Source organism: Ostrea edulis, chromosome 4 (assembly GCF_947568905.1).
Source record: "Ostrea edulis chromosome 4, xbOstEdul1.1, whole genome shotgun sequence".
NCBI lineage: Eukaryota > Metazoa > Mollusca > Bivalvia > Ostreida > Ostreidae > Ostrea > Ostrea edulis.
The window spans coordinates 10,163,341-10,190,798 of record NC_079167.1 but is presented as its reverse complement, the minus strand read 5'-3'; the positions used below and the strand labels follow the sequence as shown (position 1 = coordinate 10,190,798).

Sequence of the window (27,458 nt, the reverse complement as noted above, 5' to 3'; positions counted from 1 at the left end):
AATTCGTGGCAGAAACATTCTGATTTTTAATCTGTATGAAGATGTATGGAGTCCTAATTTCCGTTGATGCATTTTTTTGAGATGGACAATTACAATTCATATGAAATCAAGTGAAGCGTTTGTGGATTTGAATTCAAAGTTTTGTTTACTATCAAAAAGTTTATTTTTCTTGTTTCTTCCATCAAAATGGAACCTAGCATTTCTGTAAATGACATAAAGAGAAAGAAAGAAAGCTAGGGGACTGTCGTGATATTATACTGAAGACAGAGAGAAATCGTCACTTAAGACGCTAAATTTATTTTGAAATGATTTTGGATAATTAATTTTGTCAGGATACCTTTTGTCGTATTCAGAGTGCGCAGTGAGAGATTTTTACCTTTGAAAATCATTTTGATATCTCTTTACTATTGATGATGAAGGGGCTATGACAAGTCATAGAACAAAAATATGATTCCCATTTATTTTAAAGTGACCACCACAAGCCTTCATTCTTCTAATATGTCATTTGGTGTATTCAGGTGTTTTGACGGGTACATGAAAATTCCACACACCCTTAGAAGATCAGCTATGTTAACACGCCCATTGTTAACGCCTCATGCTGGGCATGATATCATTATTGCGTTCAAAGAGATTCTGTTTCAGATTTCCATACGAGCCTCCATTACATATTATTGACTACTGTCCACATATATACGAATCCATAGTAAGATAGCTTGCCGAAAAAAACGAAATTCAATGCCTGGTCCCCAATCCCAGGGCCCCAGCATGAGAAAAGTGTCTCTATTGTTGTCTGTCAAAATGTGTGATAATTGTGTGTCTGTCTTTTACTACACACAACACGTGAGAAAATTTTCATAATATGGTTGGCTGCAAAAAGATCTCTTTATGGGAATAAAAAATGTCATTGGTTGGAAGCAAGATTTATTTGTTTATAATGCTGACGCATGACTCAATCGTTGCTAAATTATCACTTTCATTGGGTTTTCGACCATTTTCCACGCCCATAATTTCTGCAACTTTTGTTTACTTAAAAAAAAATCTAATTGTTTTTCTCCTTAAAACTCTATAAAGTTACATGTACATTCATCAAAGTTTATTTCTTCCCCTGCTGTCTGAGAGGTAAGGCATTTCTAAATGAGAAAATTTGTTTTTATCTGGATTATTCGATTAATTAATTTAAAATTCAATTAACCATAAACTTAGACACATATAAAAATGATAGCTAATATGTTGCAGACTTTGTTGCCTCAGTGCTGAGTAATTTTTCAGAGGGGTGCATTTTGCATGGGTTTTTTTATGTATACAAGATATGTTTAAACTTACTGAGAGAAAACCACGAGGGAAAACGCTGTATCGATTGTTTTTCAGTGGAATGCAAAGTATATTCTAATTGTAGATACCAACATTTAACTCTCGTAAGTGTTTATTTGTTAATACATATTCTCATAAAGGACTCAACAACATGTTTTTTTTAAAACCTCTCCACACATTTTCAGATATATTTCCATCTATTTTCATAAAGACACATTTTTATTAGGACACAGAGCGGGATCGTTACGGAGACTGGAGAATTTTCATCAGTGGTTGAATTTATAACTAATGAGTGGAGTTGCTTGAGGACGAATTATTTTGTATATATTTGATGGCATGCACAATTTACAGTCAGGAAACATCCATAAACTGTCTCGAGCACTTTTCGCTTTGAGCCATATATCTAAATTACATAAGTATGTTTTCAAGGTATCTTATCTTATAAAAACGTAAGTGTTTTATGAAAAGGTTAGTTTTCATCAACTGAATTAATCACTAGGGGGTGGTAGGACAATATCGAAATGCATGTATTTGATTCTGTGAACAGGCCAGCTTGTTTCGTCACTGTCGTTATTCTTATCGCTACTGTTTCCCTATCGGGGGTTATTGGGTTAGTATGCAGATCGAGGAGGAACTTGGGCAGTAGTTTTAATGTTGGTAAACACTATAAAAGGATGGTTTTCCCGGTCGTTGTTTGGGACTCCGTTGGAATTTTTTCTAACTCATTAACTGACATTTGACGATTCATTGTAGATTCTTGATAAATCAGTACCATGTGGTTGGCCGAGGTTATTATATTTGTGTTGGTCCGCTCCTGCTATCTCTTACCAGTACCATATGACGTCACAGCACCGGAACAAAATCTAGCAGCGGGTGAGTAGATTTTCATTGTCCATGTAAAAACTTTGTACTGATTTCAAAACTGTATGAAATAAATAACCGCAGTTTTTTAAAATTTAGTTTATCAACTAATGTATTGAAGAAACAATGAAAGGATATAAATTAAACGATTTATCGGGGTTTTTTTGCAGTTCAAATTCAGACGGGTGGACGCACTGTACATATGATGGATGGAGAGACTTTGTATGAAGGAGACATCGTAATGGGTCATCAGGTATGTGTTTATGTTCCCCAATTACAGACTCCGGGACAGTGTGGTGTATACTAGCATGCTGATGTAGCAGGAAATACATTTATTACCTTTTTTAAACTGTTAAGCACTGAAGTGGTTTTCAACCTCTGCATACTCTGTTGAAGCCGTAAACTCTTTAAATCTGGGGGAAAAAATTAAAATGCTAGAACAGATTCGTGATGCACTTTCTCGCAAACATCGTAAGAAATGTTCACCTGTTAATTAAGCGGACACTTGACACGGATTTTCATAGAATCTCTGGTTGTGATGTATGAAGAACATATTGTTATGTCTTCTGTGAAGGCCCTTTCCTCATAAACACGAGAAGTCCAGCTTTTGTGCACTTTAAGACTTTGAACCGACATTATAAAACGTGTGATAAAATTTTTCAGAGGTCGTCGGTTCATCAGTTTCAAATGAGGATGGCAGCCAGAGACAGCAACCTGGCGTGGACGGGACGGATTGTCCCATACATCATTGACACCGCAGGATACAGTACGATCTTTTAATAAAATAAAACATTTAATGAATTGGTCTTTTTCACCTGTTTTATTGCCGATTTGGGTTTGTTTTATTTCTTATTTTTTGCCTTTAGCGAGCACAGAGCTGACATCTATACGAAGCGCTCTGGACAAAATGGCCGTACTACTTCAAGACTGCATCACATTCAAACCTAGAACCAAAGAGTACGACTATATAAAGATTCAGAAGGGACACGGGTAAGGTCACGTGGTCAGCGAAAATGTAGTGAAGACGCTTTTCCGCGAATTACGAAGCATATAACTAAATACATCATATCTCTATCTATCTATCTGTCTGTCTGCCTGACAGAAAGTTATAAAAAAAAATCTTTCATTAAAAGCAATCTATTGCCAGTGTAATGATACATTTGAAGCAGTACAGGTTTTGGACTATCAATTTCCTTATTCTGTACAGGTGCTATAGTTCCGTGGGTAGACAGGGTGGAGAACAGAAAGTTTCACTGGGACCCGGATGTACCGTACGTATTGGAACAATATACCATGAATTAATGCACGCTTTGGGATTCTGGCACGAACACACGAGACCAGACAGAGACAAATATATTGTGGTCAACTTCCCGAACATCAATGCCTGTAAGTAAGGATAAGTCTCTTAAATTTCAGGATATCATCTGCTGTAGTTGATATATTGAGACTTTGAGCAATCTAATTGATTTTAGTGTTGCGTTGATATATGATGAAATGAGCACAGATACGTATGTTCGGCTAAGATATTGCACAGTCTTCACTACACGCTGGGCAGCAAGAACAATGACCACCGATCTTGATTAATGGCTATATCGTAACTTTAACGTAACTTTACATATAAGGACTCCCACAGTTTAGTAGGGCCTCGATACACATACATACAATAATACGGAGTTTCATGTCTTTTATAGCCCACGTGTCTGATTTTACCAAAATGAAACCGGAGGATGTTACTTTATTGGGAGACTATGACTACACGTCGGTCATGCATTATTCTCCTGCAACCTTTGCCAAGGATAAGACAAGCCTCAAGGGGAGATCATTCACCGTCAACAGAACATGGGACAATCCATTCCCTGAGAGTCAAGAGTACAGGATTGGACAGAGGGATGATCTTACTACACTGGACCTGCAAAAACTCAGGAAACTGTACCAGTGTGGTATGTACCTACAATACACGTAACAGTATTTCGTACCTTATTTGATTTTGCATCTTTGTATAAACAAGTATCGAACGGAAATTGATTTTCAAAGAATAATGCTGAAACCACAGTACCCATTTTTTTCTTTAGAAAACAAACAATGCAAAAACCCTGACCCCCTCAGGAACGGTAAAGTGACGGGTCTGTCACTAAGCGGTTATACCGGTGTTGGTGTTAATATTGACTATTCCTGCAACGATGCCAGTGACATGCTGGTGGGACCTCGCAGAAGGTTTTGTAAACTAGATGGAAAGTGGTCGGGATTCCAACCGCAGTGTCTAAACCCTAAAGCAGGTATTGCCACTTAATATCGAATCAGATCTACACGTCGGTGAGATTCAATATGCTTTACATGAGACAAGATTGAAGGGTTTTTCCATTACGATTTATTTCTTACCTCAAAAACAGGATTCATTCATTATTGCTCCTTTGATTCAAAAACCGTTTGCGGATGGACACAGGACCCCCATAACTCCGCGGTGGGTAACTGGATACTGAATGACAAGGAGACAGAAACTGAAAACACGGGCCCTACTCTGGACCACACCACGGAAGACCATACGGGTAATTCATTTATTCTTCTCCACTTAGACAAGTAAGATTAAACGACTCAACCTTCCCAATTGCCGTTAAATCTAAAAAGTTCTGTAGGAAATGATAGTGCCGCGGAGAAAGATTTTTACTGTGGATGGACTTTGTCAATCATTATTTGAAATGTAGATGGTAATCGTGATTCTCACCTTTAGGATACTACATCTATATGGAGAGCTCCTACAGAACAAAGGGGGACCGGACCAGGCTTATCTCCCCTGTTTTCAATATACTGAACAACACAGGACTCATGTGTCTACAGTAAGTGCCATACCCAGAGACAACTTGTAACCATGCACAAGCGAAGTCCGCACTTCAGCCAAAATTGAACAAACTTGACTGAACTTGGAATTAGAAGAAAGTTGGAATTAGGAACAACGAACCAAATTCTTTTGTTCAGTAGAGATTTCACTCAAGCTTCGATACCCGATAGCGTAATGTTTGCTGAATTCAATTAAGAAAAGAATCATTAGGTTATAGGAACATAAATCATCTCCCAGTTCACCATACAATGTAATGCAAAAATGTGTGTGTGGGATGGTTATTCAAATTTTTTTTTTAGATATTGTTCAAAAGAGATTTCAATTATTTCATAGCTTTAACCAACCAATATTCACTGAGAATAACTGTCCCCCGCTAGAATTGTTGCGGCATCCATTGCAAAGATATTTTATATTATAATGTATGATTCTCATGGATATCGATCACAAATTATACCTATTCAAATTTTCATATGATAAAAATCTATAATTCACTATGCAAAACATGTTATGATTCAGTATAAGGGTAAGTTGTCTCAACAACCACATTTTGAGTACTTGGTAAGGTTTTCTGACTAGAGCTAATATTAAGATTCGAATCAGATTCATGTAGTTTCTATGTAAAAGTGCTTCATCTGTTTAACAGGTTATATTATCATATGCACGGGGAAACAATGGGTTCACTCAACATTTACATACAAAATGAAAGGCTTACACAGACCTTCCAGAGTTGGACAATCTCTGGAGATAAAGGCTCCAGTTGGAATTTTCTACACAGGAACTTCAGCAATCCAAATGTTCCTTTCAAAGTAAAAACAATCACTTTATAATAGCATGTTAATTTTACAAAGCATTGATTTTTATAGCGAGAAAAATGTATATGATATTTCAAAGTGTTATATCTGCCTTGGCTTATTTTGATATTTATTGTTCATATCTATATAAATATATATCCCCATTGTTGCTACTACTCGTAGTAAAGGAATGCATACTGTATTTGTTGTCCTTTGACTTTTCTTTCTAGAGTTGCATTTTTCTTATGGTTTCCCTTTGTGCTTTTGACAGATTGTTTTAGAGGGTGTGGTTGGACCGAATTTCCTGAGCGACATTGGTATCGATGACGTCATAATCAAGGACTGCAGTCTTGGACCAGAGGATCAGCCCGAGAAGACTGAAGGTCAAATCATTCAGCTCATTCCAAACCAAAATCCTATATACCAAAAACAGGGGCTTATAAATCCGAACCCCATATACAGATATACATATCATCACGGTCTGCCAGTTATTAAAAGTTTACACCCGATATTTCAGAAGTTGAACATTTATCCTAATTATCATTGAGCTGTTGTTGAGATTAATATTTTTGATGGTGCCATATTTTTATTTTACAAAGCGTTAAATGTGCCTTTGGTGTTTCACTCTTTGTTGTCTATGTTGTGTATATAATGTGCATTTCTTTGTTATCATCCTGTGTTGCTGTTATTGTTGTGTGCTATGACTGTTTATAAAATAAAACACACTATTTTAAGTTACCTCAGCATTATATATCCCTGCTATGCTAGAATATCGTGAGCTTTTAAGGAAGTTTTGTTGCTAAAAAAGGCAGCTAAAATTGACTGTCAATACTTTCTTCGTGTGCGTATCACTTACATGTCTTCATTTTTACATTTTCAAACCATAATATCTGAAATGATGATTGAAATTTACAGTTAAGGTATAAGTTTGATTTTATTTTTGCTATTCACGCCATGCTACCATTTGATCCATTGATCTCACCCTCTTCCCATCCCTTCTTTCTTTTCCACCAGCCACTTCCCTTTCCTGTCCTCGCTCCTTCTATTTTACCCTGTCCGCCGCCCTTCTGATTGAAATAAATCTATATTTTTCATCATAACTTTCAACATACCATTTTTTTCCAACTGAATTTGCTCATAACAACGTTAACCTTACGGTGGGTTTTTCATGTACACAAATATTTCAATGATATGCGACAACATAAAAGATTGTTTCATATATATTTCACAGGAAAGGAAATACATATACTGGGTGTTTTCGACGGTTAGAGATGAATAATTCAGAGCTAATAATACCAGATACTTCTCCAAAGCAGCTGTACTTTCATTCTAGATATATGAAATCAATTTGACATTAAAGCGTCAATCATATATGATATAAAATCTATTTTACCACGGTTGTTGCAAAGATCAAAGGAATGCCGCGGTCATTATTCTGCGATATATCTTCATACGTAATAACTGATTATGAGAAAATTGATACACATCTCACTTGCACATTAAGAATAAATCTATGGGTTTGAAATGTAAAAACCGCCATGCGCATGTCGATTTCACGTCGTCAATCCGACAACACTTTATATATTGTTTTGTATTAAATTACACATATACCACATTAGTTGACCTAATTAGATTCTCCTAAAGGACTGTTTACATGCATGGCAGAATAGAAAAAATGCTCGGTGTCGATATATAAAAGTCTCGACTAACACCGAGACTTTATATTTCAAACAACATTTTTCCACTGTGAAGATCCGGGTTAGAATAGGTTCCCCGTAGCTCTTGCTTGTCGTAAGAGGCGACTAAATGGGACGGTCCTTTGGATGAGACCGCAAAAACCGAGGACCCGTATCACAGCGGGTGTAACACGTTTTATACTCCTCTGTTCAAAGGCCGTACGAGCGCCGAGCATAGGCCTAAATGTTGCAGCCCTTCATCGGCAATGGCGACGTCTCCATATGAGTGAAAGATTCTCGAGAGGGACGTTAAACAATATACAACCAACCATTTTCCACCTTGGAGGTTATTCAGCATCATCCAGGAAAACAAGAACATTATTTCTTAAATATTTCATACGAGTTGGAAGATGACATATGGAAATGATATGTGAAAATATAAGAAACTCTACAAGTGTTGTGTGTTTTAAGAGAATTTATCTTAGAGATTATCACCATACTTTTTAAGCTTCATTTTGTTCCTATTTATCTTACATTAGTTTGTATGTATTCTACTTCTTTTAATCTGTGTTTATTTTACTAATATCTGTCTGTATCTATGTTATATGCAGGACCATATTGAAAACTAGCGTTATCGCTAAATATGTAATCCTGGATAAATAAAGGCTTTATTATTATTATTATTATATTATGATGTGTATTTATTCTCACTTATACATGTGCCATTATGCTTACCATTTAAAAGATATGTAACATTTATCGAGAAAGGCTGACGAGTTTGGTTACCCCGAAAATCCTTATCAATGCTTTTAAGAAATATACCAACACAAACTACATGTAAAAAAATTTAAAACAAACAAACAAAACAAAACACACACACAACACAAAAACTGGGCATTATTATATGTGAAGGGAGAATTTGTCTATGGTTGTGAATTATTTGAAACTAATCTCAAAAGCAGATAAATATATGATAAAAAAAAAATAAATCCTTGTCTATAATGTGATATAAAATTTGTATCTTTTACTCTTAGCAAAATTTTTAATTCGTCAGATGAAACATTGATCAGCATTAATTACGAAAGATTGATAGTGGAATGTTACTATGGGAACCCTAGCACCATGCTTATCATCAAAACCATTGTTGATACTTTCATTTTGTGTTTCTACCACTGTCAAAAACATATGCCATAAATGAAATATAGTATTACTTTGGTCAATAATTTTCAATGAACTTTGCAACACATTAAATTCTTTGATCCACTCACTCATTACATAAAATCATACGTGAAGGAATCAAGGAATTTAATTTTCAGATTGAGTTTATTAATTTAGTAAGATTTTCGGAATATATCTAATCTTATGTACTAGTACTATCAAAGTGATGAAAAAGAGAGAGTCGTACATCAATGTGGATGAGCTAGACTTGGGGTTGGGGTCATGACCTCATGCATGAATGCATTAAACAATCGGAAAGGCTTACCCTAACAAATTTTTTCAGAGCTGGTTCAATGGTTGGAATTATTAGTGTTTTAGACATTGAATTGCCTCAAAATATTTGCAAACACTTGTGTAAAAGGTACTAACAAATATCTGCTGATGTACGCAAAAAATTAATCCTATAATACAGACTACTTGTTTTATACCCCTATGAAACAGTCCACAATATCTATGATAAAAATCGTTAAAAATCAAGTATGACACATACAACTTCAGCATTTATCCACATAATGATCATAAAATAGCAGTTGCAACTGGGATGAGTTCAAGTAAACTATTTCAATAAAAAGATATATGTTTTTACCGTACTCGTTACGTCATTTTGATCACAGACTGTACCTGAAGTGTGGACAGCGTGTATAGATCTTAAGTACACCCCCTCCCCTAATATGTGTTAGTATCTCACATCACAAGTGGTCATCTCAAAGGCTTGCAGAAAGTAAAGACTGCAATGGTATTTTTTTCACTGGGTGGGGGTGGGTAGGGGTATATGAACATAAGATATGTACACGCTGTCCACACTTCAGGTGTCTGTGATTAGTGTTGAATCTCTTTTTTCTTATCTTTGTCTTTAACTTACAGTCCACCAATGTAACTTTAACACCGGAAGCTGTGGCTGGTCACAAGAAACAACAGACGGCATCGGCTGGCAAAATAACTCGGGTCCCACAGCAACTTTGTTAACCGGGCCGGAGTGTGATCGCACCGACTGCACTAACGGTAACCAGCTACAGGGCACAGTGGTGGATCTAAAGGGGGTACGGGGGTTGCACCCCTTTTGGTTGATTTTTTTGTAACTAAGCAAGAGGTCCATACATCCGGGTAAATGCAATTTCCCATGTAACACAATTAAGTTCCTGCTGTGGCGTATGATATGTCAAACGTTGCAATATTTGGTCTTTTCCATTTGTATTGCATAGTTTTTCATTTTGTATTGTATAAATTTTTATTTTTATATATTTTCCATTTGTATTGTATGACTTTTCATTTGTATTGTATAGTTTCTATCCATATTGTATAATTTTCCATTTGTATTATATAATTTTTCAATTGCATTACATAATTTCCATTTGTATTTTAAAAAATTTCCTTTTTATTTTATCAGAGGGATTGTTTATTTTGATTTGTCACGAAGGATTTCATTAGTCAAAGTCCCTTCGGAAATTTTCGTTTTCTTTTAATAAAACGTACATGCCTTTTTTTTTGGACATTTCTGTAAAAAGAAAAATAGATCAAAATCATGTTGGGGTGGGTGGTGGTGGTGGTGCTGGATCCGCCATAGCTAGCTAAGCGTTCAACTAGTTCTGCATGGAACCAGTCGCGGTAGCTCAGTGATACATGTATATTGTTTGGTTCATGACCGGGAGGTCATGAGTTCGAGCTCCGCTCTAGCCATTGCCGCATCAAGCATAAGGCATAAACATAGGTAGTGCTTGCTCCTTCGCTAAACACTCGGGGTTTAGAAGTGAGAATCACGGGTCTTTCGAATATGACCTTAAAAGCAGATATCCTGTGTTGCGGCAGGTGTTGGTCCCCGCTGCTACATACCTGTGTGCCAATCACGGGTCTAAATTTGTGGAACTTCACCTGTAGCTGGTGACGTCTCAGTATGAGTGAGAAATCCTCGAAGGCTAACTAATGAAATCCTTCGTAACAAATCAAAATAAACAATCCCTCGGATACAATACAAATGAAAAAGCATATAATACAAATAGAAATTATACAATACAAATGCAATAATTATTTCATATCATACAAATGGAAAATATATAATACAAATGAAAAACTGTTCAATACAAAAGGAAAATTTATAAAATACAAATGGAGAAGATCTAATATTGCAACGTTTGACATGCCATAATGGCCCCGACTAATTCCGCGAACAAACTTTGATAATCAACATTACTTGAGGGTGTTTGAATACATTTACTGAAATAAGAAGAATTGTTAAAAATCATGAAAAAAAACTAATTTCAGCAAAGGGGTAACTTTGAATGTCTCTAATTCTTTCAAGTCTGCACTAACATATTCCTTTCTTATGTTCGAATTGTCTTTTTGATAAAGATGTATCAGTTATTAAAATGGGTTATCCAAAAAGTTTGATACTTCTGAAAAAATTCAAACCAGGAGGTTGTCTCGTAAATTATGTGAGATAGAAATCATACATGTATATTTCAAAGCGGATTTCCTTTATGTCAGAGCCCCCCTCCCATTTTTTTTGGGGTGGGGGTGGGGGTTAGTATGGCGAATTCCAACCAGAATTTCTGGGAAAAGGATATCAATTCATTTTCCGGAGAACTCAATGCAAATCTTTTGCCCTCTCATTAAGTGGCCACCATATTTTTTTTTTATAGTTCATGCATAGTGCCGATAAAACACAAATGCACACAGGATCTGCAAAACGGGGCATCCCCTCGCAATGTAGGCAATCATAAGATGCAAGTTTTTTCTATAAAGTCCCGTTGTGACCTTTTCACTCCAAAATTAATAGGGTTTTTATTCTCTTGATAACAAAGTTACATGTGACGTATCAAATCAATTGAGCTAAAAATGTGACTGTAGAGTGTCTACAAGTTCAGTGTTACAAATACACTCACACATATATACTCACTAGTAGTGACCTTGACCTTTTGACCCCAAAATCAATAAGGTTCTTCCTCTCTTCAGAGCTGTGAAGTGTCAAATCAATAGAGCAAAAAAAGTGTGTCTATAAGCTCAGTGTTTACACACCCACAACGTGAACGGCCCCGTTACTGTATATCCTATCTCGCAATGAATTGCAAGGGGATAAAAATGAATTGGTCCAATTTTTTATAGGTCATATTTGTCCTTTAAAACGTATATGTACAGCACTTCGCAGCGAATTACACCCTTCGTTTCGTTTCATTTTACAATAAATTCTCATCCATTTCTCGATTAAAAATACTCAAAAGGCATATGGTTCTTGATAAGATATTCAAAGAAATATTACTGATTCTTGTAAAACTTTTAATCCCTATTGTGGCCCTAGTCCCGGGGGTCATGGTTTAAACAAACTTCCATCTTCATCTAAAGGAAACTTTAAGATTTTCAAACACCTTGATTCTTAACCATACTCCCGTGTATAAGGACGTCAGCTTTTTTTCTGGAAAGAAAACCGCTAGTGTAGTTGAAATTGGCCTAATGGTTCTAAAGAAGTCGAAAATGAAAAAAAAAAGTTTATGTTAACGACAACGAAGACTAATATTAGAAAAGGGTATTTGTATTTTGGGAATTGCAACCCCTTTCTGGGCGGAAAAGGGTTAATTACTATTAAAGATCCGGCGCATGTATCCTCGTCATCCCCTTTGAATAAGTCCACCTTCGCCCCTGTACAGTAGAATGAAAGTTCAGTGATTATGCATAAAGTCAGTGTAATAACTGGCATGCACCAATCCTTTTCAGGGATATATTTGTATATGGAGACATCTGGTAGCAGTCCACAAGGAACCAAAGCAATAATGAGGTCACCATTATTCCAGGTAAGGAAAGAGTAGGATTTCCCACATGGCCAGATCTCTCCCGGAAATCCTGCTCTGCATTTTAGGACACAGAGTAGGACCCCCCCCCCCCTCCCGCCCCGCAGAAAGATCTCAATATGAATTTATGGATTTTATTATTGATAGAATATTTTTAGATAAAGTACTGCGTGAATTATTTTCTAAATAATATATTAATCGCTAGTATATTTGTAACAAGTGGCTCTAGGACCGAGGCGCGCCTTGGATCTCGATCTTTTCAAAAATCATGAATAGACGAGTAATCGTTTGTTTAAAATACAAATTCCGTCACAAGATTTGATTGATTGATTTTATATTGTTTAACGTCCCGCTCAAGAATATTTCACTCATACGGAGACGTCACCATTGCCGATGAAGGGCTGCAAAATTTAGGTCTATGCCCGGCGCTTACGGCCTTTAATTAAGCAAGGAGGGATCTTTATCGTGCCATACCTGCTGTGACACGGGACTTCGGTTTTTGCGGTCTCATCCGAAGGACCGCCCTATTTAGTCGCCTCTTACGACAAGCAAGGGGTACTGAGGACCTATTCTAACCCGGATCCCCACCGTCACAAGATAATAATATGAATCAATCAATGTTGCCCTCTATTCAGAAAATACTGAAGTACAGTGCATTATGATGCTGTATTACATATGTAATCTATATTTACACTAAATCTTACCACATATATATATCTATCTATCTATCTATCTATCTATATGTGTGTGTGTGTGTGTGTGGCCATGAAAACATGTCTAAAGATGCATTCATAATAATTTGACAAGGTGTTATATATTGCTTTTTGATATGAAACCATCCCCACATCTTCACTACGAGCTCACTTTGACCATGGCTCAGTAGGGGGTCATTATTTATATACTTTTTCACCTATACTGCCTAGAGATCCTTGAATGTTTATTTTGTCAAATGATTTGTTGTCGATGATAATTTTCAAAAAGGAATTTTTAAGTAAACCTTAAAATATGCACCCCTTTATTGTGGCTCCGATCTTTGTTTGGTACAGCGGAGACAGTGGCAAATTGAGTGGAGGGCTGCAACACATATCCTCCCTTTGGTTGAAGATTTTGAACATAAAATTGTCATTTGGGACTCTTCGTCCTCCTTTTTGGAAAGGGATAAGGTACAAAGTTTGCCCCATTGAAAATTTTCTGAATCCGCCCCTGGGAGACATGGTTTGATCAGAATTGTATATACATCATTTATAGTCCAGTTGAAGTTTCGCTATTATTCGATGGTTGATATTTAATGTTTATAAATTTCATCTAGATTATCCTTTGCAAGACTAAGAAGTCAAAAATTTGTAAAGGTTAGCTAACGGCGATAAACAGCAGGCATACTTTGATCAGATAAGATTTTAAGAAGAGAGATACTAGCTATGGGGAAGTTTTACCTTAGTTAATGACTGTAAATCAGCAGAATTTCCCCCTTGAAAACTGATCCCGGAGTGGGATTTCCGTGGGGAAGAATATGTTCTAGGGCAAGATTTCCGAGGGAAAATCTTACCCTGGAGCCAATTTTCTGAGATTTAGGAAAAGTTTTACTTCATAAGCCCGTAAGTTCCTGAAGTTTTTTTCCCCTTGATTGTCATATACTAATATTCTGTATATATACTTTGCACTGACAGACTACAGGAAACTCCTGCTTGAGTTTTTTCTACAATATGAATGGAGCTGACATTGGTGAACTAACAGTGCAGATAGAAGAAGGGGACAACACCTCTATGGTATGGAGGAAACAGGGCAATCAGGGGTCGGAATGGCGCAGAGCAATAGTTACACTATCAAGTCAGGAGGCATTCTGGGTAAAATTTAGTCTATATATGTAATCCCTTACATCATTGCAAAGTGTTGTTTAAAATGGAGGGTAATTATGTTTAGAATACCCAGACATGAAATCTTATTGATTTTCCAGATGCCCTTTTATAAAATGAAGTAACGTAAACACTTTAATAAATATGATAAAGCATTGAATGAATACTTTTGTTATTATCTGTTACTCCCTACTTGGGGTATAATAACATAAGCAGTCAGTAAATGCTTTATCATTTTTTATCTCAGTTCATATCTATAATATAGCAGACAAATTGACTCGCAAAACGTTTTAAACAAGGTTACATGCACCTACATCAGGATAAATTAAAGAATTACTCAAATTTCCACTGATTCGATACACAAGAGCTTGTTCTGCGTATAATAAGTTTTTTTTAAGGCTACTGACAAACAAGTTGATGTTACAGAGGTTTCAACAGTCTCGTTTAAAGTCAGCAATTCACACATTCTATGGTCGTTTTAAAACGATCTAGTTTGCTAATACAACCTGTCATTTGGTCAAATACTGTCCGACATGTTTCATACCAATTGTTAGGCCGTTCTTTACACACTGATTTTGACTACGGATTACTCCGTTTGTCTGATCAAGGTATAGGGCTCTCGGCAGTGTGACTGGTCGACAAGGGATGTTTACTCCTCTTAGGCACCTGATCCCACCTCTGGTATATCTAGGGGTTCGTGTTTGCCAAACTCTTAATTTTGTATTCCTTATGTATCTTCCCCTCTTCATCACAGGCACTGGTTGCAAATTTTATCATTGTTGTGTTGAAAAATTTTGCTCTCATTGTTTGAATACTGTATTATATAAATGTAATGTTTACCAACCTAAACATCAAGAAATTATAGCTTTGTTAATGAATTCAAAGTTTAAATTAAAGATGATGTACATTGCTAATAACTTCAAAAATTTCCCAACGTAATTTTAGAGTGTGTCGGCCAGTCAAAATGCGTACAATTATTCAGCGCGATACTGTTAAAACATCAGTGGTGCAAAACGCAAAATCGAGCTGTTGAACCACAGTCTGTCGCAAGTACCTTGTGTTAATTCTTAGCAAACGGACGTCACATGTTTATTTGCAGAAACAAGTGCCTGTGACACAAATAAACAATCCTCAAATATCCATGTCTGAGAGGCACATGTAACACCACCAGAGTTATACACGTGCAAAGAGACAGATAAACTAGATTGCATTTCAAAATAACAAAATTTTAAACAAAAATATTTTCATATTATTTCATAAAATATATCCGTTATAAAATCACACCCCTCATATGAAAAGCACTTCCCAGAAAACTCTGATAACATTTTGAAGGGCATTATCACAGATGATTCATCAAAACATTTTCTTCAGTCATATTCTGTATCCAAAAAAAAAAAACAAAAAAAAAAAAACCACAACAAAACAAAACAGAGAAAAATAACAGTATATGTAGATAGTATTCTTTAATTTTTAACTGAAGCAAGAGCAGGTAAATCTTAAATAAATGGGCTAAATCAGCTTTTTATTTGTGGACGATGTGAATTAACAGGACATTATATAGATCTATATTTCATAATTTATCTACCAGTGTGTCATTCGTCTAAAATGTGTAAAAAGTTATACGTACAATCCACGAAATACCCTCATTGTCGGTTTTTTTCCCCCTAGGTTGAACTCGTATATCGCTAGTTCTGCTTGAACCGGTCGCGTCGGCTTAGTGGTTGAAGCGTTCTTTTTCGTGACCGCGGAGGTCATGGACTCGAACCCTTTTCGTACCTTGTCTGCGTCAAACCTAAGACGTTAGACTAGGTAATGATTGCTTCTTCACCAGGCGCTCAGCATCTACAAGCGAGATTCGCGGGTCTTTAAGGTGAAACATTTTTTTTTTAAAACCGAGGTCGAACTGGCTCCATGTCGCGGCAGGCATTGGTACGAAAAAGAACTCTCACTGATACGGTCCTGAGCACCTTGCATGAAATGTGAAGATAACGAACAGTGATCAATCTCATAACTCCTATAAGCAATACAAAATAGAGAGTTGGGCAAACACGGACCCCTGGATATACCAGAGGTGGGATCAGGTGCCCAGGAGGAGCAAACATCCCCCGTCGACCGGTCACACCCGCCGTGAGCCCTATAGTTTGATCAGGTAAACGGAGTTATCCGTAGTCAAAATCAGTGTGCCAAGACTACATAGATCTCAAAATATGAAAAATATTCTCCATGGGGCGTAAAACAAATGAAGTTATGCTGTAAGTATACGTAAGACTGTGTTGTAATAACATGTATTTACCACTCGTCTCTCTGTAATTATTCACAAACGCTCAAACTGTTTTCCGTGATCAATGTTGATCCTTATGCAAAGAATTGTAACCTTTCGACTCTGAATAAAGGTAAGTAATTCCAGTATCGTTCATTATATACCAGCCCCTATACATTGTCGTTCAGGATTGCACATGTTGGACATATTGGGATACGTGACAATAAAGAGAGGGTGTGTCACAGCATCGCTGTCCGCTGTTGCTTTTTTTTTTCCCGTGTGCTGTACGCGACAGCTTTGGTACTTCACACAAACGTTATATACAAAGACTACACAGTACTAGCGATACAGTAGAAACGTTGTTTTAAACTCAATACGTCGAAACTCCTTTGACAAACTTGCAACGTAATTTGTGGCGTACAAAGCACAGCACCGACGTATCCAGTGCTATTCTCGTATCAACTGTGTATGAAATACGCATGAATGGTGTATCTTTCCTTCGTTCGCGTATTTAAAGCATACGAACTACGTAACACTTGCAACTACATATAGTTAGTGCATTATAGAAGTATTTGCCTGTGTTACAAGAGTTCCTACAGCGTCTACACAGCGTTTAAGATGTTTTCAGATTACATGCAGTGTGTCTATAAAAGTCTTTCATTCTTTGGTTGTCCTCATACATTTCACCGTTATGGATTTGGAAAAAAAATAGCTTAGTCGAATTGCTGTGGACTTTACATGAAGAGAATATAAGACAAATAGCTAGGATGAGGCCTGCAGATGGCCCCTATTGGTCAGGATGAGGCCCGTAGACGACTCCTATTGTGAGGAAACTCCACAGATGGTGGATGAGGCCATGACCGCATGATGATAGAAAATTGCAGTATCATAGTCATAATTGTGGTGAACACTGCAGGTATCCAATGGAAATGTTACGTGTAAGAACAAAACGTTACACAGAAATCGATCCCCAGATTCTTCATATTCTACTTATCAGGTTCTGTTTGTGGGCAGAAAAGGCTCTGGGTATCGAGGAGACATTGCAATAGATGACGTCTCCATTACCGAAAATGAATGCAAGGTTGGTGAGTACTAGTACCATTAAAGAGTTAAAATCATATACTTTTGAAAACACTCTGTCTTAGTCAAAATGACATGTTTCAAGAATTTCAAATAATGTGATTATAATCTGCTGATTGTAAAGTCTCACAACAGAGTACTGGGTATATAAAAGTGGACTTTTTCAGAGTACTACTATTTTCTCCCACATTGATTAACTCCCGCGCACAAACTGGAGTTACTTGACCTTGATATTAGTATGTAGGTCACAACATCATTCCTGAAGACTCCATGTCTCATCGGTCCCGGTTTTAAAGTAACACGAGTTCAATGATATCAGATGTCACTGGAGATGGTAGTTTGTAGGTCACAACACCCCTTTATCATTTCTGAAGATTGCATATCTCCATCGGTCCTGGTCCTGAAGTAATATCAGGTTCACAGGAATCATTTCACTTTGATGCTAGTTCGTATCCTCTTATCATTTCAGAAGATTCCATGACTCTATCGATTCCAATTCTAAAGTTATACAAGATTTTATGTTCAATGTCAGAGGTCACCAGACCTTGAAACTGATTTGCAGATCCTATCATCCTTTCTGAAGATCCCATATCTCTAGGTTCTGAAGTAATGCAACTTTTATGTTTCAAGGTTATGTCAAGGTCACTTGTTTGTAGGCCCTACAATCCTCTTATTATTTCTGAAGATCACATATCGCTATAAGTCGTGGTTCTAAAGTTAAACCAGTTTTTATGTTCATGGTCAGATGTCAAAGTCACTGGAGCCCCTTGGCCTAGCTGTAGCTCTCTGAGAAAATATTGGGACAGATCAGAGAGCTTCCGATTCACCTTTTATAAATACCTTAGATTTACGGCGCAACCCCCCCCCCCCAAAAAAAAAACAAGAGGCCCATGGGCCACATCGCTCACCTTGGCCCATATCTGAAGACTTTCCATATATATTTGCATGTGAAACCTTAGTCCCTATTATGGCCCAAACTACCCTTTGCAAACTTGAATCTACACTATGTCAGAAAGCTTTCATGTAAATGTCAACTTCTTTGGCCCAATGGTTCTTGAGAAGAAGATTTTTAAAGCTTTTTCCTATATTTGTATGTAAAACTTTGACCTCCCCCCCCACTTGTGGCCCCATCCTACCCCCCCCCCCCCGGGGGCCATGATTTGAACAAACTTGAATCTGCACTATGTCAGAAAGTTTTCTTGTAAATATCAGCTTTTCTGACTCAGTGGTTATTGAGAAAAAGATTTTAACTATATATTTGTATGTAAAACTTTGATCCCCCCTTGTGGCCCCATCCTACCCCCGGGGGCCATGATTTGAACAAATTTGAATCTGCACTATGTCAGAAAGTTTTCATGTAAAAATCAGCTTTTCTGGCTCAGTAGTTCTTGAGAAGAAGATTTTTCCTATATATTTGTATGTAAAACTTTGATCCCCTATTGTGGCCCCATCCAACCCCCGGGGCCCATGATTTGAACAAACTTGAATCTGCATTATGTCAGGAAGCTTTCATGTAAATCTCAGCTTTTCTGGCTTAGTGGTTCTTGAGAAGAAGATTTTTAAAGTTTTTCCCTATATAAAACTTTGATCCCCCCTTGGGGCCCCATCCTACCACCGGGGGCCATGATTTGAACAAACTTGAATCTGCAATATGTCAGGAAGCTTTTAGGTAAATTTCAGCTCTTCTGGCCCAGTGGTTCTTGAGAAGAAGATTTTTAAATGACCCCACCCTACTTTTGCATTTTTGTGATTATCTCCCCTTTGAAAGGGACATGGCTCTTCATTTGAACAAACTTGAAAGCCCTTCACCCAAGGATGCTTTTGGCCATGTTTGGTTGAAATTGGCCCAGTGGTTCTGGAGAAGAAGTCGAAAATGTGAAAAGTTTAACAGACAGACGGACAGACAGACAACGGACAAAAAGCGATCAGAAAAGCTCACTTGAACCTTCGGTTCGGGTGAGCTAAAAACTGCACACGGTTAAGGCCTTATATCGCTTTATACTTGCAACGCCGTCTCATAAATTTAATACAAAAAAATCCAAATATATTTTCCTACTATAATTGTGTCCAAACATACCTTCAAATATTCATTAGAACCTCATACGACCCGAAAACTCGCAGCTTTTAATGATTTCGTTCGTTGACGTAGCCAAATGGGCAATCTGATGAAAATCGGATCCTCGATCCGCCCCTCTTTCTTCATCTTGTCACTACACGAGGGTAGCGACAAGATGAAGAAAGAGGAGCGGATCGAGGATCTGATTTTCATCAGATTGCCAAATGGGTTACGGAGAACGGCTGCGAAGATTTTTGGGCGCGTGATAGTAGAAGAGGAACCAAGCAAAACCCACAAGTCTCCAGACCTTTAATCAGTACATATCGTACATGTATCAAAATGTTTGGCATATTACGGAATGCAAATACATCAAATAAAGGGGCCTTGACAGGAAAACAATGTTAAAGTTCCCAATAAATGAAAACATTTTTTTTCTCGAGATATTCAACTGGGAATTATTGTTTGAAATAATTTTATCAAACATCAACAGAGAACATGCAAGTCATATTTTTGTTTTAGAAGCAATAAATGAATTTAATAGAGTTTAAAAAGTATTTTAAATGTAGCTATTCTCCATTGTCATTTTCACTTCAATTAGAAAAATAAACATCTCTGGCATGTCCTCCATTGATGTTTAAAGAAAATATTTCCAACATCATTTGTCTCTTAATCGTTCTAGTACACCTGACACACGCTTAATAATTTTGTACATGTAACCGTTTTTCTTATAAAAACACACACTGAACGACTGAGAAAAATTTACACGAAATTTTCTAACTGTTGAAGTGATTGACTGAATGCCTATATCATTCAAACCAGAATTCGTTGCGTCACTCGATAGGCTATATATTTCTTTAGAATTATCTGTATAAAGATTATGGGTCACTTTCTGACCCCTCCTCACGGGCATCCACCCTCCCCATAGTCATTGCCGCGAGGGTTGGTTGTAGTCTGCATTAAAAGCACGATTGTATCCTGCGTAGGAATGGTTGTATCCAAATGACGTTTGGCCACGGTGAACTAAATGGATCGTAAAATTAACATCATTTATGTATATCATGTATTGCTTATAGGAGTTATGAGATTGATCACTGTTCGTTGTCATCATCTTTCATACATGTATTTGAAGACACCATAAATTCATTTGATGCACACAATTCAGTCAAGAATCTCTTCAAATAATTAATGATATCTTCAATTCTGAATTAATTGTTCAGTTGAAAATTGAATTGTTGCTCTCTTTAAATGAATTGATGGTTTCAAAAATTAAATTGATGCGCGTTACTATTCACATTAAACAGAGCAATAATTCAGTTAATGCGCGCAATAATTTGTTCTCTTCAACTGAACCGTAGCGCGCATCCATTCATATAATGTGCGCAATAATTAAATTATTGCTCTCTTCAATCGAATTAATGATATCATTTATTCAATTGATGCACGCAATGATTCTTTTAGAGAGAGAAACTATATAATTAGAGATATCTTCAATTCATGTCCTCAATTCAATTAATGATCTCTTTAATTTTGAGTTGTTGCTCTCTTTAATAGAATTGATGTACGCATAATTAATTCCTTATACAAAATCATTGAAAATAATTAAAGACATCTTAATTGAATTTAAGAGATCACCAATCATTTATATCGAGCTCGAATTCCATATCAATGCGAGCATCAATTCAAAATTTTCGCAGAATAATTGACATTTTCAATTATGTGACTTAAAGTTAATTTGGCGCTCCATATATATACAACCTAGTTGTGATTATTTAGTGCTTTATATATATATATATATATATATATATATATATATATATATATAACACACAATTATTTAATTAGAGAATTAGACACCAGTGCATAATAAATGGTTTGCTCTTTTTAAAAGAATCGATGCGCGCATTAATTCCTTATACAAAATCATTGAAAATAATTAAAGACCTCTTAATGTCTGTTAATAAAACCGTTGCAGACATATCTTAAATTGAATTGATAATCAAACCATTTATACCGAGCTATAAATTAATTTTAGCAAGCAATAATAGATATGCACATCTTCAATTGGGTCGTCAAATCATTTTTCTCATAATTAATGAATACGCGCATCAAAGCAATGATTGATTTGATGCGCAAATAAATCATTAAATTATTCCGCAATAATTGAACTATCATGATATCTTCAATAATTTAATACCCCCATCACACTAGGCCACGTTCGCACTACGACCATGTAAAAATTGATGATCGTAGTGCGATCGGGTACGTCGTAGTAAGAACGTAGTAAGGTCTTTATGGTCGTGGAGCAACTTTGAACATGCTCAAAACAAACGTAGTGCGGTCGTGGTCAAATTTGATCGTAGTGGAAGCGTAGTAAGGACGTACTAAGGTCGTATTTAGATCGGCATGGTTGTAGTAGCATCGTAATGGGATCGTGATGCAGAAGAAAACGACTGCACTGCGATTCTACTACGCTCTCTATACGACCATCCCGTTTTCACTACGTTCTCATTACGACCATCCCGTTTGCACTACGTTTTCTTCACGCTTCCGCTACGATCACGGCACGTCCATACTATGTTGTTGAAGACTGTAGTACGTTTCTACCAAGCTCATCCCGTCCTTAATACGTCCTCACTACGATTTCACTGCGCGCAAGCCACGACCGAATCACGTTCTGTTCTCCCCCACACACTGGTATAAAAACTGAACAAAGGTTGCATATGACCATTGCTTCTTTGGAATCATGGAAAGGCCAGACCAAGAAATATTGATGGAGATGTTGATACATATTCAGTATATGGCACTTAACGACCCAGCTGCTATATTGCTACTTAGGCGAAGGAGGAGGAGAATCGTAAGGCAGCGTAGATCTTGCTGGATGACAAGAAGGTTCTGAGCTGTATTTATACTGAATCTGGATCTGATTCAGCTGCTGCAAAGCGTGGCAACAGCGGCGCGGAAACATGGTAGAACCGTAGTAAGATCGTGGTACAATTGTGGCAGAAGCGTAGGAAACTCGTGTTGCAGTCGTGGTGAGAGCGTAATAAGAACTTGATGAACGTAGTGAGAACGTGGTGGAATTGCAACAAAGCCGTAGTTTAATCGTAGTGGAGTCGTGATAAGAGCGTAGTGAGGACGCCGTAACATCGTGAAGACAGACAAAATTACAAATTCATGCCGTTCGCACTACGATCTCACCACGATTTATAAAAAAAAAAATGATAGAACGTAGTGATGTAGTGTGACAGGGCCATACGTTTATTTTAATTTGGCGCGTCATAACTAAGGAAGTGTGATCTGATCAGGGTACAACGAGCACTTGTATATTATTTCTTCAGATGTTTCCTGCAATTTTGACAAAGATTTTTGTGGATGGCAAAACGATCAAATGGACGACTTCGACTGGTCAAGAATAAAAGGTCCTACTGCTACTCCAAACACTGGGCCCAGGGCGGATCACACCTCCTCTAACGGTACTGTATGGCAAGTAATTTTAAAAACAGGAACAGTGTGCTATGCTCAGTTGTATTAGATCATGGGTCTCTTATAACACAATTCTTAACAATTATACGTGTTAATAAATCAGCACTTGAAAGGTCGTCCACGAGTATGTTTTGGCCCTCGCCACAGTAGTATACCAGTTCAATCTATTTTGCAGGTTTTTACCTATACATAGAGACCTCGGCTCCAAGACTAGCCAGTGACGTGGCTCGTATTTACTCCCCATTCATCAGTGGATCCAATCAGGCACCTTGTCTAGTCTTCTATTATCATATGTTCGGAGAGCACGTAGCTTACTTAAAAGTACTCGTAGAACCCATCCAAGGACGCAAACAATATATATGGAAAACCTTCGGCAACCAAGGTGATGTGTGGCACAAAATTACAATTCCTCTCCCTCCAATGCAGAGAGAATATCAGGTAAAGTTTTGCAAAAACTAATTCATTTGCTGAAAATTCAACCCCCCCCCCCCTTGCTAAAGATCATGAGATGATATGATGAACGCGCTTTAATTTAAGGAGGGCCAAATCAATAAAAACTAAAATATTTGAAGATATTTTTAATTATTTGAAGATGTCATCAATTCAATTCTTGCGCACAACGCGCGCATCAATGTGGAGGAATTATCGCTTGCAAATTTGGAGCTCGGTATCAATTCACTTGGAGATATCTTTACCATTATTTACAACTCTTTTATATGATGAATTAACGCGCGCATCAATTCTTTAAAAAGAGCAACAATTCATTTGATGATATCTCTAATTGTATATTTGCTCTAAAAGAATTAATGCACGCATCAAGAATTAATTTTATCAATAATTCAATTGAAGAGAACAATACAATTATTGCGCGCATGAACTGATTGATGCATACTACAATTCCATCGAAGAGAGCAATAATTCAATTATTACGCATATTAATTGAATTATTGGTCTCTTCAACTGAATACGCCGGTTTCGAGATACGTCCGAGTTATTTCCCTTTGGAGAACTCTCGTACATAGTAAGGCGCGAAAGAATTTGTTTACTCGCGGGAGTGGGACAGATATTCATCACAGCGAATGTACTCAGTAAGTTTCTCATACGCTGTTTGATAACCCGAATTCGACTGATACACAAACTAAGTAAGTGATAAGTATTTAGGGAGTAATTAAAGAATTCTTATCCTATTACGTTATTTCGCTGGTCATAAGTACCATATCCAAGATATTTCTTGCAAATATGACATTGTTTGTATGTTTCCTCTTCGGTGAAACATTTCTTTCGATAGTATTTCCCACATTTACATATTTAAAGAGAAGCCGCTTTTAATACATTTCATCGTCTTCCTCGTTGGCTGCATATCCACTCTGTCCCACTAAATGCACCTCCTATACAGAAGAGTTCGTATCTCGAAACTGGCGTATTGTAGCACGCACAAATTCAATTGTTGATATCATCAACTCATTTGAAGAGAGCAACAATTCAAATCGTCAATTCAGTAGAATTAATGCTATCAACAATTCAGAATTGAAGATATCATTAACATTACGCCACTTTCGAGATACGAACTCTTTTGTGTAGGAGGTGCATTTAGTGGAACTTTGAATGCCCAAGTGGGACAGAGTGGACCTACAGTCAACGAGGAAGACGATGAAATGTATTAAAAGCGGCTTCTCTTTAAATATATACATGTGGGAAATACAAAATACTATAGAGAGAAATGTTTTACTAATGTGGAAACATAAAAACAATGATATATTTGCAAGATATGGTACTTTTGACCAACAAAATAACCGTGCGTGAAATGATAAGAATTTTATGTATTTAATTACCCCCTAAATACTTTTCACTTACTTAGTTTGTGTATCAGTTGGATTCGGGTGATCAAACAGCGTATGAGAGACTTAATGAGTACCTCCACTTACGCAGCGATGCATATTTGTCCCACTCCCGTGTGTTAGCAAATTGTTTCGCGTCTCACTATGTACGAAAGTTTTTTTTTTTTTTTTTTTTTTTTATGATTTCATAGTTTATTACTCATATTAATACCATTAGTAGTACAATAGCACAGGTACAATGCAATACATTGCAGAAAAAATATAGATACAAATTACAACAGTTTTATGAAATGTTCAATAGCATTTGTTTTCAATGCATAATTACTATACTTTATAACTTTACACCACAAAACTGTACACTTCATGACATGATTTGATATGCTATATTCAGTTTCTTCAAGATTACTTAGTCTACAAAACATTTTATATTTGTATATCTTCAAAGCAATGAAGGAAATAAAGTTATTAAGCAGGCGTGTGCTTTGATTACATTCAAAATAAAAACCAATAACAATACTTTTCCATTGAATATTGACTTTGCACGCCAAAGACACCATATTCCAAACCAATGAAACATTTTTACACTCATATATAAGATGTCTCATATCTTCTGTTTCTAGACACAGAGAACATTTGTCAGAAGATTCTTTTTTCCATTTAAACATGTATTTTTTACAGGAAAGCAAATTATGCATCAGTTTATAATTAAATTCAGCAATATTTCTATCTAAAGCTAACTTGATTTTTTGTTGATAAATGTGTTTCCACATTTCTTTACTGACATTATATTCTTTGTGATATAAATTATGGTGCTTAGGTGATATAAACAATTTACTCAAAAGTATTTCATAGAAAAATTTACATTTTTGTTTTTCAACCGTACAATATTTATTAGTAAAATTGAAATATCTTTTATCTTTTATGTTTATAAATTTTGATTCGTATCCATGAATTTTCTCTCTTATGTATTTAAAAGCTGATTTGACTATTTTATATTCACAAAGTACATTTGCTTTTTTGCAAATTTCTTTGCTTATTTCATCAATGGTCTTAAAACCGCTATCATTGAACAAATCTTTTACATATTTAATATTTTTTATCCAATTTTTAAAATATATAGTCTTGCCATTAAACAAAAAATGCTTATTGTTCCAAATTGGTTCTTGTAATATTTCGTTATTGTTCATATTTTGCACATTAGGAATTTTTTTACATTGATTAAAGTAAATAAACACCTCTTTATAAAATTGTGGAAGTTTGGTAAATATATCAAAGTTCTTTAAATCAGTACAATTCATTTTCAATATATATTCTAGATTTACATTATAAGCTCTTAATAGTTTATCAAGGTGTGAACGTATAAAGTTATGACCGTCATTTTTTATAAGTCGCGGTATCCAGGCAGCTTTCAATGCGTGGAATTCAGTAAGTATATCTATTACTCCAATACCACCATCTTCTATTTTACCAATCAGTGTTTTTCTTTTTATTCTATCTTTTGACCCCCATAGAAAATTAAAAATAATTCTACATAGCTGTTTAATAAAAATTTCACTAGGGAGAGGTAGTATAGATGCAACATAAATGAATTTGCTTATGCCTAAAGTATTAATTATTTCAGTTTTACCAAAAATTGTAAGTTTTCTCTTCTTCCATGACTCAAACAGTTTTTGCATTTTTTCACTTTTATCAATCCAGTTTCTTTTGTAACATTCTTCTTTATCTACGCCAATATATATTCCAAGGCATTTTACAGATGATGTATTTACTTTTATTACTATGTACGAAAGTTCTCCAAAGGGGATTGATTGATTGAAAGGGAAATAACTCGGACGTTCCTCGAAACCGGCGTATTTGAAGATATCATTACCCGAATTGTTGCGTGCATCTTATGAATCGATATCTTTACTCATTAGAGATTACGTCAACTTGACGCTCTATATTTTGGTTACAAAACAGATATCCATGTTTGCTTCTCACTACATGTAAATGGTTGTGTGCAAGAGGACACGGTAGGTCTCCCCGCAGCCTGTTGAACGCTCGTGATGGATCTAATGTCATTTAGCCTCATAAACAGAACCCCTGACTCGATTACACAGAGAAAACTCAGGTCGCCTCGTCAGTTACCTCCAAGAACAGACAACATTAAGACCAATGTGTGCATAATCTTTATTGGTTTCTAAGTTTATATTTAAAAAGAAGTCCACCAGGTACATTATACACGTGATACTGGAGAGAGAGAGAGTCCTTAAAATGGCTGTTATTTGTTTAAAAACTTTTTATAAATTGAATAACAACTTTATATATTTTTTTTTAGATTGCCATTGAGGGCTTTGTTGGAGATTCCTTTACTGGCGATATTGCAGTAGATGACGTTGTTTTGTACAAATCATGCCCCAAATGAAATAATTGTATA

General features: G+C 36.3%; 1 protein-coding gene across 4 annotated transcripts; it reads left to right on the top strand.

Moving 5' to 3' along the window:
- The first annotated feature begins 1,037 nt into the window (after positions 1 to 1,037).
- Positions 1,038 to 27,458, top strand: LOC125672030 (MAM and LDL-receptor class A domain-containing protein 1-like). Of its 4 annotated transcripts, none has more exons than XM_048908088.2 (19): positions 1,038 to 1,119; positions 2,065 to 2,184; positions 2,343 to 2,425; positions 2,836 to 2,938; positions 3,039 to 3,162; positions 3,380 to 3,558; positions 3,864 to 4,112; positions 4,245 to 4,448; positions 4,563 to 4,718; positions 4,901 to 5,006; positions 5,652 to 5,814; positions 6,071 to 6,182; positions 9,558 to 9,695; positions 12,399 to 12,475; positions 14,140 to 14,316; positions 17,583 to 17,670; positions 23,060 to 23,194; positions 23,380 to 23,642; positions 27,360 to 27,458. In XM_048908088.2, the coding sequence occupies exons 2-19, from the start codon at positions 2,085 to 2,087 to the stop codon at positions 27,444 to 27,446; spliced, it is 2,544 nt and encodes an 847-aa protein (XP_048764045.2). In that variant the 5' UTR covers positions 1,038 to 1,119; positions 2,065 to 2,084; the 3' UTR covers positions 27,447 to 27,458. The 4 variants fall into 4 exon arrangements, with proteins under 4 accessions (XP_048764045.2, XP_048764044.2, XP_048764046.2 ...); XM_048908087.2 differs by lacking the exon at positions 1,038 to 1,119 and adding an exon at positions 1,904 to 1,968; XM_048908089.2 differs by lacking the exon at positions 1,038 to 1,119 and adding an exon at positions 1,917 to 1,964.